The sequence below is a fragment of the Schistocerca piceifrons genome, chromosome 2, assembly GCF_021461385.2.
Source record: "Schistocerca piceifrons isolate TAMUIC-IGC-003096 chromosome 2, iqSchPice1.1, whole genome shotgun sequence".
Lineage (NCBI taxonomy): Eukaryota > Metazoa > Arthropoda > Insecta > Orthoptera > Acrididae > Schistocerca > Schistocerca piceifrons.
The window spans coordinates 101,038,111-101,058,238 of record NC_060139.1 but is presented as its reverse complement, the minus strand read 5'-3'; the positions used below and the strand labels follow the sequence as shown (position 1 = coordinate 101,058,238).

Sequence of the window (20,128 nt, the reverse complement as noted above, 5' to 3'; positions counted from 1 at the left end):
AGTTTACCACTATGAGCCAACGAATGCTCCAAAATGGTTGTGCAAAGTCAGTGTTCATTCGTTGCCATGGTGATTGAGTCTTAGGCCAAGCCAAGAATGTCTGTAGTGGAGCTGATTGGTTTTCTGCGCATGCGTGACACTGTGATGTCATCTGTTCAATGTTGGCGTCCATGTCCTGCCAAGTACAGTGCCGTTGCGCTAACTGTTTAGTGCGAACAATTCCCCAATGTCCTTGGTGGAGCAATCACAACACATTCTTTTGCAATATTTTGGGAATAACCACACACGATTGTCCTCTGTCATTTTGAACAAGAATCTCACCCTGTTGAATTGTATGGTTATGCCGACGAGTAAAGTATTGGTGCACAACTGAGTTCTGGATGCTGTTCAGTGAATGAGGCCAAGACATGAGAATGTAATGTAACAAAATCTAGAGATCTGGGTCTGCTTCCATGGCCTGTGCTGTTATTCAGTAGTGTGAGGGAAAAGATCCCAGCAATTCAAAGTCCTGCGCATCGATTTGGCAACAAGATGCGGCAGATGCATCAAAATCAGAGTCTGGGCCAATTGGAAGGTGAGTTAGGGTAGTCTGCATTGCCATACTTTGCTCTAGGTCTGTACACAATTTCATACTGATACTGCAAAAGCAACAAGGCCCATTGTTGCATTTTTGAGTGATGCATGTAGGAACTGGCTTTGACGGATGAAACAAGGACTGCAAAGACTTGTGATGATCACTAAATAGAATTTGTGACCATACAAATAGTGATGGAACTTGGGCACACTGTACACAATAGCGAGAACCTCTTTTACTGTTTGAGAATAATTGCACTGAGTGTGAGTGAGCAAGAGTAACTTCGATGCAAAAGCAATGGGTCTGTCTTACGCACCAATCCTGTGCGAAAGCACAGTGTCGATTCCATAGGAAGAAGTGTCGCATAGGAAGAAGTGTCGACTTGCAAAATACTGGCTTGGCGGGGTCAAAATGCACTAAACATCTGTCACTAAGCAAGGCATTTTTGAGTTTCTGAAATGAGTCGTGACAGTCTTTAGTCCACACAAAAGGTACATTTTTGCGACGCAAGCAATGCAATGGGGCCACGATCTGAGCGGCATTCGGTATGAACCAAATGTAATATGTCATCTTGCCTAGTACTGACTACAGTTCAGACACATTGTGAGGAACAGGCAGATCACGAATTACAGGCAAATGAGATTGTTGGGGGTGCACACCCTGACTGTTTATCACATGACGTAAGTACGGTAGCTCAGTTTGAAAAAAGTCACGTTTTTCGAGACGACACTTGAGTCCTGCTTCTGACGACACTCAAAAAGAGTATGCAAATTAGCAGTGTGTTCCTCTGGTGTATGACCTGAGATGACAGTATTGTCAAGGTAGTTTCAACAAAATGGCACTTTTGCAGTCAGCTGCTCCAAGTAACTTTGAAAAATTGCGGGTGCGGAAGCACTACCGAAAGGCAAACACAAATACTTGAACAGTCCTAAGTGTATATTTTCAACAAACAGTTTCTGTGATTCTTCATCCAATGGAATTTGCAAGTAGGCATCACACAAATCTATCTTAGAAAAGTAACGTCCTGCACCAAGCCTGTCCGCGAGTTCCTCGGAGCGAGGTAATGGATAAATGTCAACTACTGTCTGTGGGTTAACGGTGGACTTGAAGTCAACACAAATGCTAATGCAACCAGAAGGCTTAGGCAACAAAACGAGAGGACTTGCCCATTGACTAGCTTGAATAGGAGTAATTATACCATTATCTTGCAGTTCTTTCAATTCACTAACTACTTTGCCTCTTGAAGCAGTTGGAACGGGGCGGGCCCGGTAAAGCTTAGGCTGTGCATTGTCTTTCAATGTAACCTGTGCTATGAAGTTATTTGCTTTTCTCATTCCTTCTGAAAATAGTTCAGGAAATTCTTTAAGCAAGCCAACGACACTGTCTTTTTGTGCAAAAGCCGATATGAAAAGTATGTTCTCGTGGATGCTAAGTCCAAACAAATCAAAGGAATCTAAACCGAAAATGTTGCTATCACTCTCTCTTGATTTCAACACAGTAAAATTCACTGTGGCAGGCAAACTACACTGTCCAAGCAATGGAATTTCCTGCCCTTTGTAAGAAATGAGGTGGTTACTAGAAAGGCATGGTGAGCCTAACTGTTCGTACGTGGCATGATTAAGCGGAGTTATTTAGACACCTGCGTCTAACTGAAAGTTCAACAAAGGCCAGCAATTCGTAATTTGACAAATAGTTTGTTAGAACACTGTTACACAGCACTAGGGCGAGACGAAGACATAATCTTAATTTTACTTCCATCAGCGTTTTTGTGCCATTGCAAACAAACTGCTTGGACATGGCTCTTTTTCCACAAGCGTAACACATTGCGTTACTTGATGGGCAGTCCTATCTTTTATGGCAAGCAAAACATCTAGGGCAAGACTTCACTCAGTTCACAGTCCCGTTTACCTGTCTATGTGACTGTCCTCACGGCAGTGTACACGGTCTTTGTTGTGGGTGCTTGGGGTGGTCACGAGCAAGGGGTGACTCAACCCAGCAAATCAGGGCCTGGTCAAACTTATCGGCCACTGCGACACCCAAATCATATTGCTCTAAAAAAAAGGAAAAGGTTTACAGTACTTGGGGAAGTGATGGATCAGAGTACTTTAAGATCTGTTCTTGTGCTCTACTATCTGGATCATTGGATGTTATTGGATCCCTAATTAGTTCTATGTACCACCAGCAGTATGTCTGTTGCAGCTTTTCCTGCAGGCAAAAGAACTGATATTTTGCTGCAACTACTTAAACTTGCTGGTCATACCGAGTTATTGGCAGTGATTACTTGGGCATAGCCGAGTTTGTCGGGAGACGCGATATGGGGTAGTTTTGTATTAACCTGCACACTGGGGACCCGGCAATCAAAAGAAAGTATTGTAGCTTTACAGTACCTTGAACTTGATGAACTTCACAATGTGCTTAGAACTGTGTCATATTCAAGCCATTCTTCTTCTGTGTTGTTAAATTGCCGGAATGGTGGTATGCTGGTCGGTATCACCTGTTGGGGTGATTTGTTGGCCTGTTGTGTGGCTGGCAGAGCTTGTGCAGCCAGTAGTTGTACCATCATCAGCAAGTTAGCAGTTTGTTGGTTTCTGAAACTGAAAATTTTGTGTTAGATCCATCACATTTTACTAATGACGGCACTGTAAGCTTCTTAATGTAAATGGGGTCAGTTACAAACAACAGATGAATCACAATACATTTAGAGTGCAAGTAGAATTGAAAATATCTCAATTTTCCCTTTGCAAGAAGACTCTTGGCATAGTCGCTAAAGTGCGGAAGCTACGGTGTAGCAGGTGGTCGCAAGCTTAAACAAATGAGAACCTTGAATGCCTGGTAAGTGAGAAGTGGTGCAGGGGGGAACAGACCCGGCCTCTCTCGTGCACTTCAGCCAGCTTACACCCGTGCTTCGTGTTTCTACAAAAGCAGAATTGACACATGGATCACTTTTACCTTATGGTGTAGTGAGACCTGAACTCAAACCTTGTGATACTGCCAGATTAGTCTCTGTGCTCATTTGAAAATAAGAAAAAATGAGCTATGCACAACACAAAGCAAAGTGAAAAGCACAATACGTTTAGGGACAGCCATCTCAACAGTTGATTGATGATGTTGGCAGTGACATAAATGAGGTAGTTCAGGCCTGATCTCTACTTGTACCTTGTGCAACAATAGTTAAGATGTCCCATCACAGATTCCTCCTTTGCCATATGTGGTATGTATCTTACACAGGCCATTTAACCTACTCCCTGTTTGATGTGGCACTAGAGTGTAACTTATAAGTGCACTTGTACTTTGTTGAATTCTTGAATAGGTGTGCTCTTTATTTTGCAAGCATATTCTTACAGACATTCTCTTCCCAATTTGGTTTTGCCGGATGATGTACAATACGAATAATTGAAAACTGTTACTTTCTGGTATTTCAATGCAGAAAAGAAACTCCCTGTAATAAAATTGTACATCAGGATAGTTTGCTATGAAATAGCATTTATTAAAGAAATTTGCAATTTGAGGCAGAATTTGCACCTATATTTATTGCAAATGCAAATTTTTCAGGCCCCTAATTATTGCAGTTGCCTATTACAGCCAGTATGGATGCATCAGGTACGATGCAAGCATATGACATGTATGTTTTCTCTGACAGATTTCCAACTTGTGTTTGTTAACTACCTACTCAGAGTGGCTGTTGCACTGTGGGTCTAATATGTCATTTAAGAGGTAAATGCACTACTTTTACAATAGCAGTATAGTGTCTCATATGTTTTGGAAGTTGGTAACATCTTCTCTTCTAAGAAAGAATTGTCTTGGTTGTAACGTGGTTTGCTTCATTTGAGCACACAGTACTTTTCCTCAATAACCTATAAAATTAAATGGAAATACATGAAGCATCAGTTGGGTATAGAGAGTTTTATCTGTGGTAAATAAATGTTCTCTATTCCATTTTCATTTCCATGTACAAAAAACTGTGTTTATTGCTTTCTTTGTTGCTTACAATTGATTTAGGAGCCATAGTCATCACGTTCAGCCATGTAATGCAGGAATGTGGCTAGACCTCAACTAACTGGTTGACCTGTTTGAGTTTATGCAGACGAGCATCCATTTTTTGTGAAAATGTGTTGTAGTTAAGTTTACTGATATTCCGTAATTGTACTCTCATATTATATCATTTTACAGACACTACTTGTTTTTTTTTCCTTTTCTGTTGTGTGTTATTACTTTAAATGTATCATAGTAATTAAAAATGAAATGTTAAGAATGCCTGTACAACAGTAGCATTCAAAATAATCATTGTATTTCTAGCAGATGGACACCTAACCTGAAGCATTTTAACTATAGACACCCAGCATCCATTTTATAAGTTTTGATTACTGACTAGCATAATACTAATTAAGTCATTGAGGACAAATTTAAAAGGGTAGCTAAACTAAATTAAAATTCTATTTGTGAAAGAATATGGTAGTTTATGACCACACTTTCTTGTGAAATAAAGTTCTTACCTTAGGCAGCCAGTAATGCAGACCAAATAATTTTGTTGAATAAATACAATATATTTAAATATTGCACTGACAAGTTAAAATTTTTGCATTTTTGTTTTCAGATACCAGCTTATTAACACCAAGTGACATGGGTCCAAATGAAGCCAGCAGTGTATCAATGTCAGTACATCATCTCACTGTTCCACCCCCACATACTAATGTGTCTCCTCTTACTATTCCTCCTCACTGTCCTCCTCCAACACACATACCTCCGCCACACTCTCAGTCTGTTTCCCACAGTGCACCTTTGCCTCTTCATAGTGCATCATTGCCCCATGTTTCTTTGCCACCAACTGGTAGTATACTCTCACATAGGCCTCCAACACCGATTGGACAGTTATCGACACACAGACTTTCACCATCTACTGGGCAGCCACAAATACCATCCCTGCCACCGGCACCACTTCTACCTCAAGGCCCACCTCCTCAGCTTGGTACTCTGCCACCCCATGGTCCTCCTCCACCCCTTGGACCTACACATGGCCCCCCTCCTCCCCATATACCTCCTCCACCACATGCTTCCCCTTTGTCTCACTGCTCATTGCAATCACATGGACCACCTCTGCCTCATGCTCCATCTCTTCCACATGGACCAACTCCTCCCTGTGGTCCTCCAATGCCAAAAGGCCCCACTTTTCCTCAAGGTCCTCCTCCAGGTAATGGAGGTCCCGTGCCTCACAGACCACCTCCACCTCATGCACCTCTTCCACCACATGGACCTCCTTTGCCCCACGGCCCCCCACCTGCTCTTGGGCCTGCTGTGCCCCAAGGACCGCCTCCTGTTCATGGACCACATCCACCTCATGGTTCCACAATTAATGTGCTCCCTCCTCCAAATACACCTGTCTCTCATCATTGTCCACCACCTACTCATGTCTCATGTTCTAATTCAATCCACGTGCCCCCTGTACCTTCCAGGGCATCACCACCTCATGGATTACCCCCCTCACACTGTCCACCACCGTCTCCTCACCATGGAAACACCTTCTTACAACCTCCACCTCAAATAACTCCTCCACCACATGTCACAATGAACCATGTCGTACCTAAAATGACACCACGTAGAAATAAAGGCTCACCATTATTGCCAACACCTCCTCTTTCACACGGACCACCTCCATCAGGTTTTATCCCACAACCGGATGCTATTCAACACGGGCCCCCGCCTCTCCCATGCGACCCTTCAGATATGAGGTCTGGAGATAGGCATAATTTACCATTTCATCGTCGTATCTGTGCACTTCCTCCTCCATATGGAGACAGAGATTCATCACCAACTGATTCATCCATACAGCCCCCTTACAGCCAAAAACCATCACACCTTTGTTATAGCCCCATACAGACACCGCCATATCACCATGCTCATCCTGTGTCAGTTCCTATTCAGCAGCCCTTCACCCCAACACCTCCTCCACCATTACTTCCTCCTCCAATCAGGTTGCCACCAAAATGGAAATCAGCCAAGGATGCTGAAGGCCGTGTTTATTATTACCATGTAAAGACTAGAGTATCACAGTGGGAGCCACCTCAGTGGACTCAAATAGAGCAGCAGCCTGATTCAGATAGCAGCACTACATCAAGTGATGATGAAGAGGATGACGATGATGACGATGATGATACAACAACATCTGATGAAGAGGAGGAAGAGGAAGAAGAAGAGGAAGATGAAGAGGAAGAGGAAGTGGCTGACGAAGAGGAGGAAGAGGCTGATGAAATTGCACAGGAAGATAAGGTAATACATATGTATAAATAAAATAAACCTCTCTTCTCAAATGGTGAGTTAAGGATAAATGGAACCAAGTAGTAATGTAGTAGATACGTATTATAGCAGTAACAATAGATGTGTTATTTATTTATTTTAAAGGCAATCTTTCTTCCAAAATCTGTGAAAGAATGTCAGAAACAGCAATTTGAGTTATGTTGCACATCATCTTTCATTGATGAGAGTGCTCTTAAAACATATAAAAAGCAGAAAAATAAGAAAAAAATGGGAGTAAAAAGGATACTTTTGCTAAAGAAAGGGACTAATATAATATATGCTGAGGAAGGAAAATAGGAAAGTTTGTAAAAAGATATTGACCTGAGAAACAGCTTAAAAAACAAGAAGTCAGTCCTTTCCTACCACTTCATTTTGTGCCTTATGTAATGTCTCTCCCCCTCCCTCTATAGTGGGCTGTATCCAACACCTCTGTGCCCACCAAGATGCTCTATTTATCTCTTAATACCATCCTGGCATCTCTAGCACTTACCTAATGTCCTTACCTCTTGTGTGTCATCCTGTCTGTGTTCAGAAGACTGTTCTCACATCCAAGAGAAAGAGGGGAAAGAAAATATTTACTGATAAATGTGAATGGGTTCAGTAATAGCTTGGGGGAGCTTAAAGTTACCAGAAGAAAGGCCTGTATGGTATGCTTATGTTTTAAAAGTGGCTGGTTTAAAAGTTTTACATTCTTCTGTACCACAAGTATACTTCAGAGACTGGAATAAATGTCCCGTGATACCGATGGGTAGTTGGCAATTCCTTAATGCATGTGTCGCTGAAAATTGTAGTGAATGTGGTTTATTTGGCATCTTATTAATGCAGATACTCTCAAAGATCCCATTAATATTAGATGTCCTGCAGTTTTTCCTATTTGTGAAATTTATTCGTTTCCTGTGCTTTGGAGCTTCAATAAAACTTGTCCCTGGGGATGATTTATTGAGAACTTTATATTTTTGAGAGAACTTTGCCATTTGAGTAAAAGTCAGGTGCTACATTTATGCTCAGCCATTTTGTTGTTCTCATCCTCTGACCTTTCCTTTTGTTTGTTTGCTCTCACATAGTGAGAAGTTGATACAATACTTCATTCCATTGACAAATTACCAATTGGGGTACATTTTTCAGGCAAAGCAGTCTTTCAAAGGAAGTCCCCAAAATTGGTGATATGGTTTTACCAAGGAAGCCTATCCTCTACTGAAACGATAAATATCATTTTGCAAAAGAGTATTTAATAAATAAGTAAATAGATTAATAAATGTTAATGTCGAGAGTTTCCAAGTTTAATTTACCATTCAAATCCAGTGATATGCAATCTGGCCAGCAGTATGCAAGATGAACCAACAAAAACCTATCTCAGCTGTCTGCAATCTGACGAGCAGGATGTGAGATGAACAAACCAAAACCTACCTCAGCTGTACTTTCCTCTGTCATATAGCATAGAGAAAGGCTAATTACTTCAAAAATTTGACATCCAGTGTCCACAAAGACAGTAAAACAATATATGGAGAACTGCAGCATAGGACGGTTGCTGAAGACAAAGAAATTTGTTACTTCAAATGTGTTTGCACAAAGTATTATCACAAACTTCACAACAACTTTGGGGCAAACTTCATGGGTTGGAGCATGAAAATCAAATTATGAATTCTAGATTTCATTCTAAATTTTACTTTTATCGGGCATAATTCTACTCTACCTCACTTAAGTTTTATGATGTATCGAAGTTACAAAATCTCATACTTGATTAAAAAAACTCATCACACTTACAGAACCTCAAAATGAGAGATATGAAATCACTGAACTTGTTTAAAACCCTCAACAAAAATCCTGTCTTATTACAGTTTCTTAATGATTTTTTTCTGGTCACAATTAGATTATGTGGACTCCATATAAAAGGTCTGCTAGCAGCACACAAAGTGGGGATCCAGTTGCAAAACACAGCTTATAATACTAGGGATTTGCTTAGGTGGCAAGTAAGTTAGAGTTTCTGACAGATGAGATGCCGACCTTCCAACAGTACTAATGTAGGAAATCTTCACAGGAAATGGAGACAGCTGTTATTCGACTTTAGTGTTGCATTTTACTGCCATGTTAATTCAGAGATTCTGACTTGCATGCTCTTTCCAGTTACCTGCAGTATCATCGTAGAAGCAGCTGAAAAGACAGCTGTCGGACATTGACACAATGTGTTCAAGTATACGTTACAGGTCACACACAGAAGCAGGTGCATTGAAACATATAAGAGATTTGCTAAGTCTAGGTTCAAAAGTGCTTGATCTGATAATATTGTCTATCACATTTGTTATCAGAAAATATATTAATTTTCTGTATGTCTAAACCTCTCTTCTCAGATGGAAAGTTGTGGATGCATAGAACAGAGCAACAATGCAGTGTGTACATATTATAGCAGTTGTAATAGCTGTGTTGTTTATTTTAATGGCAGCAATTTTTCCAAAATCTTTGAAAGAATATCAGAAAAAAGCTGTCTGAGCAATTTTGCACATCAAAACACAAATGAGATGTGTGGTGATTTTTTGAAAGATGAAAGGATAAAAAATGTATGTAATGTGTGCATACAAAACAGACAATAAAAGAATAGAACCTTTTGAATTGTGGTGCTACAGAATAACGCTGAATTTTAGCTGGGTTGGTTGGATTGGGAATGAGGAGCTAGAGGCTGAAAAGGCCATACGCTTAATTTTGAGATAACAGAGAATGTGTAAAAGTAGTGATACATTAGTAGCACATGCACCTGCTAGTCGCATGGAACTGCAATACGACGACATTAGATCACATAGTGTCACACAGTGTAGAAGGGCATCAGCTTTGCAGCTGGTGTCATTTAACAAGGGCCAGATGTCTACAACGGACAGGCTATTGACCATCATAACAATCCAGTGAGAAAGAAGTTCTGTACAGACAATAGTAATATCAAGGTAACATGCTTAAAAACCTATAAGGCACATAGCAAACTTTACAAGAATGGCACAAAGGTAATATTCAAGCTAATCAGGAGCCAGATGTGGCAAAAACATGTAACAGAATCATCAATATGACCAAACAATAGAGTGGTGTAGAAAATAACAACACTATTTCCCACCTAATACTTAAGATAAAATTTGTTCTTAATCTGTAGACTGTAAATTGTACATAGGGTATGAACATAAATTGTAGCAATGGAAACTTATCAGCTGCTGTGTAACAGTTTTGGTGCACACTGGCTTTTGTACCAAATGATTATCTCTGAGTTTTGCTGCAAGCTGTTTCTTTTCTTCAAACAAAGTTGCAGATTCGGCTAGAGCAAGGTACAGTACTTCACAGTCTGCTTTGCACAGATATTTATGATTCTTTCCATTTTGTACTTTTAGACACCATGAACCATGGACCTTGCCGTTGGTGGGGAGGCTTGCATGCCTCATCGATACAGGTGGCCGTACCGTAGGTGCAACCGCAACTGAGGGGTATCTGTTGAGAGGCCAGACAAACATGTGGTTCCTGAAGAGGGGCAGCAGCCTTTTCAGTAGTTGCAGGGGCAACAGTCTGGATGATTGACTGATCTGGCCTTGTAACATTAACCAAAACGGCCTTGCTGTGCTGGTACTGCGAACGGCTGAAAGCAAGGGGAAACTACAGCCGTAATTTTTCCCGAGGACATGCAGCTTTACTGTATGATTAAATGATGATAGTGTCTCTTGGGTAAAATATTCCGGAGGTAAAATAGTCCCCCATTCGGATCTCCGGGCGGGGACTACTCAGGAGGACGTTGTTATCAGGAGAAAGAAAAATGGCGTTCTACGGATCGGAGCGTGGAATGTCAGATCCCTTAATCGGGCAGGTAGGTTAGAAAATTAAAAAAGGGAAATGGATAGGTTAAAGTTAGATATAGTGGGAATTAGTGAAGTTCGGTGGCAGGAGGAACAAGTCTTTTGGTCAGGTGATTACAGGGTTATAAATACAAAATCAAATAGGGGTAATGCAGGAGTACGTTTAATAATGAATAAAAAAAATTGGAGTGCGGGTTAGCTACTACAAACAGCATAGTGAACGCATTATTGTGGCCAAGATAGACAAAAAGCCCATGCCTACTACAGTAGTACTAGTTTATATGCCAACTAGCTCTGCAGATGATGAAGAAATTGATGAAATGTATGACGAGATAAAAGAAATTATTCAGGTAGTGAAGGGAGACGAAAATTTAATAGTCATGGGTGACTGGAATTCGTCAGTAGGAAAAGGGATAGAAGGAAACATATTGGGTGAATATGGATTGGGGGGAAGAAATGAAAGAGGAAGCCGCCTTGTAGAATTTTGCACAGAGCATAACTTAATCATAGCTAACACTTGGTTCAAGAATCATGAAAGAAGGTTGTATACCTGGAAGAATCCTGGAGATACTAAAAGGTATCAGATAGATTACATAATGGTAAGACAGAGATTTAGGAACCAGGTTTTAAATTGTAAGACATTTCCAGGGGCAGATGTAGATTCTGACCACAATCCATTGGTTATGAACTGCAGATCGAAACTGAAGAAACTGCAAAAAGGCGGGAATTTAAGGAGATGGGACCTGGATAAACTGAAAGAACCAGAGGTTCTACAGAGTTTCAGGGAGAGCATAAGGGAACAATTGACAGGAATGGGGGAAAGAAATACAGTAGAAGAAGAATGGGTAGCTCTGAGGGATGAAGTAGTGAAGGCAGCAGAGGATCAAGTAGGTTAAAAGACGAGGGCTAATAGAAATCCTTGGGTAACAGAAGAAATATTGAATTTAATTGATGAAAGGAGAAAATATAAAAATGCAGTAAATGAAGCAGGCAAAAAGAAATGCAAACGTCTCAAAAATGAGATCGACAGAAAGTGCAAAATGGCTAAGCAGGGATGGCTAGAGGACAAATGTAAGGATGTAGAGGCTTGTCTCACTAGTGGTAAGATAGATACTGCCTACAGGAAAATTAAAGAGACCTTTGGAGAGAAGAGAACCACTTGTATGAATATCAAGAGCTCAGATGGCAACCCAGTTCTAAGCAAAGAAGGGAAGGCAGAAAGGTGGAAGGAGTATATAGAGGGTTTATACAAGGGCGATGTACTTGAGGACAATATTATGGAAATGGAAGAGGATGTAGATGAAGATGAAATGGGAGATACGATACTGCGTGAAGAGTTTGACAGAGCACTGAAAGACCTGAGTCGAAAAAAGGCCCCGGGAGTAGACAACATTGCATTGGAACTACTGACGACCTTGGGAGAGCCAGTCCTGACAAAACTCTACAATCTGGTGAGCAAGATGTATGAGACAGGCGAAATACCCTCAGACTTCAAGAAGAATATAATAATTCCAATCCCAAAGAAAGCAGGTGTTGACAGATGTGAAAATTACCGAACTATCAGTTTAATAAATCACAGCTGCAAAATACTAACGCGAATTCTTTACAGACGAATGGAAAAACTGGTAGAAGTGGACCTCGGGAAAGATCAGTTTGGATTCCGTAGAAATGTTGGAACACGTGAGGTAATACTAACCTTACGACTTATCTTAGAAGAAAGATTAAGAAAAGGCAAACCTACGTTTCTAGCATTTGTAGACTTAGAGAAAGCTTTTGACAATGTTGACCAGAATACTCTCTTTCAAATTCTGAAGGTGGCAGGGGTAAAATACAGGGAGCGAAAGGCTATTTACAATTTGTACAGAAACCAGATGGCAGTTATAAGAGTCGAGGGGCATGAAAGGGAAGCAGTGGTTGGGGGAGGAGTGAGACAGGGATGTAGCCTCTCCCCGATGTTATTCAATCTGTATATTGAGCAGGCAGTAAAGGAAACAAAAGAAAAATTCGGAGTAGGTATTAAAATTCATGGAGAAGAAGTAAAAACTTTGAGGTTCGCCAATGACATTGTAATTCTGTCAGAGACAGCAAAGGACTTGGAAGAGCTGTTGAACGGAATGGACAGTGTCTTGAAAGGAGGATATAAGATGAACATCAACAAAAGCAAAACGAGGATAATGGAATGTAGTCAAATTAAATCGGGTGATGCTGAGGGAATTAGATTAGGAAATGAGACACTTAAAGTAGTAAAGGAGTTTTGCTATTTAGGGAGTAAAATAACTGATGATGGTCGAAGTAGAGAGGATATAAAATGTAGACTGGCAATGGGAAGGAAAGCGTTTCTGAAGAAGAGAAATTTGTTAACATCGAGTATAGATTTAAGTGTCAGGAAGTCGTTTCTGAAAGTATTTGTATGGAGTGTAGCCATGTATGGAAGTGAAACATGGAGGATAAATAGTTTAGACAAGAAGAGAATAGAAGCTTTCGAAATGTGGTGCTACAGAAGAATACTGAAGGTTGGATGGGTAGATCACGTAACTAATGAGGAGGTATTGAATAGGATTGGGGAGAAGAGAAGTTTGTGGCACAACTTGAGTAGAAGATGGGATCGGTTGGTAGGACATGTTTTGAGGCATCAAGGAATCACAAATTTAGCATTGGAGGGCAGTGTGGAGGGTAAAAATCGTAGAGGGAGACCAAGAGATGAATACACTAAGCTGATTCAGAAGGATGTAGGTTGCAGTAAGTACTGGAAGATGAAGAAGCTTGCACAGGATAGAGTAGCATGGAGAGCTGCATCAAACCAGTCTCAGGACTGAAGACCACAACAACAACAGGTGACACCACTGAGATGGAATTTATATAAGTAGTTCTTTCAGGCTGTTTAGTTTCTTTGAATGTTCTTACCTTGTCAGTATTTACTTTGTGCACCCCGAAGAGTGCTTGCTGGCAAAAAGGTACCATCTTCTGTCGCACTCATGTTGCACTCATTCAAGGTAAACTGTATTCCGCATGTGTCTATTTATTGTCTGCAACTTCATTTTGTGTTAATGGATGTACTGAGAAAATATCTCCTCTTCAAAAAAATCTTTCTTCACCTCCATTCAAACAATTTTGCCAGTATTAAATGATATTTTTTTCGTTTTGTTTAGCCTTGACGGTATGGTACGTATTCAGTGGGTTGTCTGAACTTGATCACTCAGTCTGGACTCCCTCCTCACTTTCTTATGGGGGGCAGGGGGGAGGGGAGACTGCCAAAATGGTGGATGTTTCCCCCCAGTTTGGACTTATCTACTTCTGGTGCTTGGAAATCTGGTGCATGGAGCCATTGCATAAAAGGGCACTGAAATTGTGGCAATGCTTCCAAACCACTTCAAATGTGAACTGGTACTTCTTTCCCCCGATTTCCAGTTTTCGAACCTCTTGGATATACTACTTTTTTCCCAATTGACACGGGCAACAACACAGCAGTTTTAATTCTTAACCATGAGTAGATTTAATGAATACTGATCAGTGATACAGGTAGTCTTTCTGCCATCAGTTTTACCTTGCTGCATGATGTTTGCCACCCTAGAAATAAGAAGTAAGAATACTGGATGTGCTTTGCAGAAGGGAAACGAGGTGCAGTGGCAGGGCTACTCCCGTTCCAATTTCCCATATTCCCATTCCTTTGAACACATCGGCAACCTATTTGGTTTGTTCACTGACGCTGTAGAGATGGACAATTTGCTCTCTGATGTCTGAACTTTCAAGAATAGGCACATGCCAGTGCTAGGCACTCAGGAGCCTTGTGATATGGGTATATGCTATGAGTGCAGCACACTTTGACAATGAATGCAAATCTGGTGGTAGGGGGGGGGGGGGGGGGGATGTCCTGGTGGAAGACTGGATAAATTGGCAGTCCTTGCATAGAAATGGAAGTAGTATGGCCTCCCTTAGCATGTTTGTCAATGCACACTTCACCTTAGCATCTTCCTGTGGGTCAGTCCTGCAAATTAATACATCTACACGGAAAGCATCTGCTTTGCTGAGTAGTACTTCACTCCTTTCTTTATTTTCCCATAGTACATATGTACAATGCAAAACGGATGTTACCCTGTCAGCAAAGTTTTCTAAATCCTCTCTGGAATTTTGGTGTAGGGTGCAAAGTTTGTCCATAGTAGCAAACATTATGCTTATCGCCATTCCTGTCCAGTAGCCATTTTGCAAAAATGTCTAATTCTATGATATTTCTGAGCCATTCCACTGAATTTACATAAACCTGTTCTTGTAACTTAAGGTTGGCGACTCGTACCGACACTTTGTCACTTCACATGGACAGTTCCCCTACACCTATTAAATTTTGTAGAAAATCTGGACATTGCCACCTGGTTTACCCACAAAGATCGGAACCAGTAGACATACTGCAACATCAGTTACAGGCTGGGACGGAACCAGCTATGCGTACTCTGGAAATGGGGAAGCAAAGTCAGCTGCAGGCACAGTGCCGCCTTGTGGCATCTCATTTACTACTACTTTAAAGTACATGTGGAGTTGATCCAGACTTGCTTGCATGTCCAGCTGTCCCTGTACGTGGTGGTGTGCATCACTTTAAACTACACACTTCGAAACAAACTGAAAGTCTCTGGCAGCATCTCTTTGCAAAGTCTCTGGCAGGGTCGGACCCTGGCTCACAACATACATTTGTTCATTGACTAACAGTGTCGAAGCATTAGGCAGTAATAAAGCGGCGGTGCCTGCCGACGAGGTGGCACTTGGTCATAGTACCTGCAACGTGGACGTATGTGCAGGTGGGAGATGCAATGAGTGATGTTCGACTGATTTGCGCAGCAGCAGCAGCAGCATTGGTGATAGCAGCTCTGGGTAGAATACAATGGGGATCATGGAATAAGCAGCCCAGACTGACTGCACTAAGCACTTGTCCGTTGTGTCACAGCACAGAGCCAGACAGACCTGCACAATGGTTTCATCCATGTGCTCATGGCTTAGTAATTTGTATGTGACACCTTAAAGCCGAAAACAGGGCGAACCCACCATCCTCCTCCTGGCGCCAGTTTGTACACGCCCTCGGGGATCCAGTCCAGATTGGAAAGTGGTGTAGGCTTGTAATTAACACACAGTACTCAAGTTTAGAAAAAGAAACCGTATTTGTTTATTTGCTCATGAGGATTATATGGTGAGGATTGCCAGGGGACAAGAAGAGATAACAAATAGCCCCATACCATCTTAGAGGAGAAAGGAAAATGCCAAATTAAAGGAACTAAGCCATTTAGTGTCTGCTCTAGGTGGCAGTTCAGAATAGGAGAGATAGAGGTTTGTTTTGGTCATGGCTGTGAGAACTCTCTGTCTCATAAGTCAGATGATTCTGACATATTTGACTGTTAAGGTGGCTTTGCTGATAGCAGTTCGGCCTGTTTTGGCATGATCCAGTCGATTGTTGTCACATCAGCTGAAAGGCGACAGGTGGAAAAGGCAGACTCTTTGTAAAATTTAAATAATAAAAGTTATGTTTGGCCCTGGGGGCAGCTTGTACATTTGGCTCCCTTAAGGCTGTATGCCTAATCTGTATAAGAAGGTAGTAGATTCGATTTGGACTTGTGTTGTTCCATGATCAAAGCCACTTGCAACAATCCCTGAAATGTTGGTAGATCATATTACGGCCATGACGGTGTGTGGAACACAGAAGAATTTTATAGAAAAAGAGAAACAGCTCTGAGCATCCAATTACAAGAGTAGTTAATGTTTAGGGCTTCCATGTTATTTTAATAGTGAGACTGAAGTGACATGAATTGAGGTGAACACATGCAGTAATTTTTAGCGAAGGTGAATGGGAGACTTAGATTTTATGTAAATTGAAGATGGGGGGGGGGGAGCGAATGTCAGTAGAATCTGGATATTGGAACACTATGCGGAATCAGCAGCAACAAGTGAAAATGTGTGCTGGGCCAGGATTCGAACCTGGGGTCTCCTGCTTACTAGGCAGATGTGTTTATCCACTGTTCCATACGGGACACAGTGTTATCGCTACTGCGCAGACTATTTTGGCACACCTCATGGCCGATACGCATTCCCACCGAGCACCACCTATCTACTGTACCTGTTCATTCCCCCCATGCTCGTTACTCGGAGATTCCAGCAGGAGGTTGGACTTACTGATTTACTTGTGCATCCGCACTGAAGAAGGTGGATCCATTGCCCATCTACGTGATGCATGGTGTCTGTTCCTTTTCAGTGCATATGCACAAGTATGTCCGGCCTCCTGCAGGAATCTCAGAATAGTGAGCATGGAGGAAATGGACAGGAACTGTGGATAGGTGGCGCTCGGTGGGAATTTGGATTGGCCGTGAGATGTGCTGAGATAGTTGGTGCACTTGCGATAATACTGTGTCCCGGATGGTGCAGTGGTTAACGCACTTTCCTAATAAGCAGGAGATCCCGTGTTCAAATCCCAGTCCAGCAAATGTTTTAAATGTTTTCATTCATTGCCATTGATTTCACGTAGCTCGTGGCTTTGCGGTAGCGTTCTCGCTTACCACGCATGGGGTCCCGGGTTTGATTCCTGGCGTGGTCAGGGATTTTCCCTGCCTGGAGATGACTGGGTGTTGTGTCATCTTCATCATCAATATTCATCCCCATTACTGTCAGCAGTCGGAGGAAGGCAGTGGCAAACTACCTCCACTAGGACCGTGCCTAGTCAGCGGTGCAGGTCTCCTGCATCGTCCCCTAGCTCCTCGAAGTATGGGACCTCATCATCATCATCATCAATGTCCTGATGCAGCTGATATCAGTAATCCCCCCCTCCCCACTGCCCTCCACCTTCAATTTATATATAATGTATCACAGCTGCGGATTCAGCATGGTCTGTTCTTTCAGACGTGTCCAAGGGAACAGACACCGTGCACCATATAAAAGACTTAAACTTGTTGGAAGGATTTTAGGAAAGTGTGGTGCATTTGTAAAGGAAACTGCTAAGATAGTCCTATTTACTCTGGAATACTGTTCCAGTGGTTGTAGTCCATATCAACCACAGTTGGTAGCAGCCATTGAAGGGGCATGTAGAGATGTGCTGCTGAAATCATAAATGCTAAGTATGTACAAATATCTACTCTGGAAATTCAGTGGGAATATTTGGAAGAAAGTTGAGGTTGCTCTCTATTGAATAAATCCAGAGAATTACTGTAAATGTAGGCTTCTGTGACTGTTGTCACAGTCAATAAAATTGCGGCCTCAAACCCATAAGAATTTTATTGACCAGAGAATTAATGTTTGAGGAAACAAACTGCTGCAACAGTTATACTGTCTTCATATCATATCTTCGGTGAGGATAATGAGGACAAGATATGATAATTAAGGCACCTTTTGAAGAATATCTTTTCTTGCTCTATGCCCTACTGGAATAAGAGAGAGAGTTGCTAATATTGACATGAAATACCACCCACCCTCTATTGTACAGTAGCTGTGGAGTAGCTGTCAGAGTAGTATTGCCAGTTGTCAACAGATAGCAGAGCACTACAGTTTTATCAGTGAAATGACTAAAGAGAGTGCTAATACCCACTTGTGTTGCATGTTAGTTTAGGATGAGCAAATATTTTAAATTTAAGCTTCAAAGAAATGTTGAGGAATACACGTAATCATATATGTGTGCTAAAAATTGTAAAATGTTGCTATCGTGTAGCATTAACCAAAGAAACTTTATAAAGACAATGCAGCCCCTATTGTGTACAGGATGATGTGAAAAACAAGACAAAAGCCTTCACTCTGTTATTTGTTTGATAACAAAAAACATACAAAAGTAGTTTTGTTATGATTGTAAAGTGCATTGACAAATATGAATGCAAAAAATAACTGCCTCACTCTCAAAATTTATGCACTGTTTTTAATTTCAGTTTTAGTTACATATCAAAATCTTTTAGGTAGTACAAGTGTTGGATTACATTTGCAGGTATCTTTGAAGTGTCAGTGTTCGTAAACAGTATTCTACAGTTTGGTGCACCAGCCAAAGCCTACATCTGCGATTGATGTTTTTTTTTTAAGTACTTGGTTGTAATTGTGTCATTAACTCATTCATGACACATCAAATGGTATAAGTTCTAGTATGGAGGGATGTGAAATGGATGATTGAATAGTAGTAGTAGCAGCAGCAGCAGTGGTAGTAGTCTACCTGTGCGATATTTATCACTACACTGAAGTATATATAGGTTACAGTAATTGTAATAGGCAGCTCTCACAACACAGAAAAAAAGCCACTACTTTGGAAAAAGCCATTGTCTTTACCAGTTACACTAGTTAGCTTTTGTTTAAATAGTATTACTGGTTACTTTATATATACTTACATGTACCACAAACATTATTCTTTATAGTGTTAATAAGTATTTGCAGCCTCTGAGTCCAGATTTCTCTTATTTGATAGGTGTCGCTAATAAAGTGTTCATTTATATTTTTATAAGTGCCTGTGCAATTCTTTAGTAGATACCTGCAGGCTCTCTGATAAAAATTTTTATATCAGAATAGAGAGATCCACTCTGAACCATACACCAGCAAATGGAAGGGGAGATTCTGGAAAAGTGCTGTACAGGATGTTCCTTTATCTGCTTTATTAAATATTCTTTTTGTTTGTTTTAACATTATGTTATTAGTCCATATTTTATGTTCGTGATCTTCATTTTTATTTTAATTTGGCCTCAGTTTGACAGCTGGAGCTTCTCGTGTTAACAGCATTCTTTTATTTGATATAAATTATACCTCAGGTTTTTGTTTTATTAACAATCTTAGACTGAAGATTGCCAGGATAATGATGATGATAATGAGGATGACGATGTTCCAATGGAGGAAAAAGATGATACACATGAAGAGAAAATAAAACCCACTGCTCCCACAATTGGAGGTGTGGGTGGATCACCTCAAGAATTTTCAGGAGCATTGGAAGAAGAAGAGAGTGACAGTAGACTATGTCTAGATGATGATAAAAGGAAAGAAAAGAGACGTGAGGGCTTGGTGCAAGAAAGGATTATCAGTGTGAGTATGAAATGTTTGTTAGTTATAAACAGCGAATAGCAATAAGGAAAATCATGTTGCTGAGAAGATGATTTGTTACCATTTGAACTGGATAGCTAGTTGTATACTGCAACTGGTCAGGTAATTCATCATAGTGACTGAAACAGATCAGTGATTTGGCTTTGTCTTTCACTAATTATTGAAAAGAATTGTGGCCTTCTCTGAAACATGACTAAGATGATGGCTGTGAGGTACATGTGGATTGGACAGGAGGAATGTACATGATTAAAATTGTTGGTGTGTTGGTTCAAACATCTGTAGTTAAATGTGGACACCATCAGTAGGGATAGCATATACAACAGGTAAAAAAGACAGGATTCATGATGGGAGATCTTCAAAGAGCATATAATGTCTACAGGTGTATATTCATTGTCCTTTTCTCATGGATAAC

General features: G+C 40.9%; 1 protein-coding gene across 3 annotated transcripts in view; it reads left to right on the top strand.

Moving 5' to 3' along the window:
• Positions 1–20,128, top strand: part of LOC124777494 — a 253,609-nt gene that overhangs the window by 186,944 nt on the left and 46,537 nt on the right. For all 3 annotated transcript variants that reach the window (XM_047252933.1, XM_047252932.1, XM_047252931.1), the window contains exons 14-15: positions 5,169–6,838; positions 19,456–19,698. In XM_047252933.1, coding sequence (XP_047108889.1) covers positions 5,169–6,838; positions 19,456–19,698 — 1,913 coding nt within the window. The remainder of the gene's footprint in view (positions 1–5,168; positions 6,839–19,455; positions 19,699–20,128) is intronic.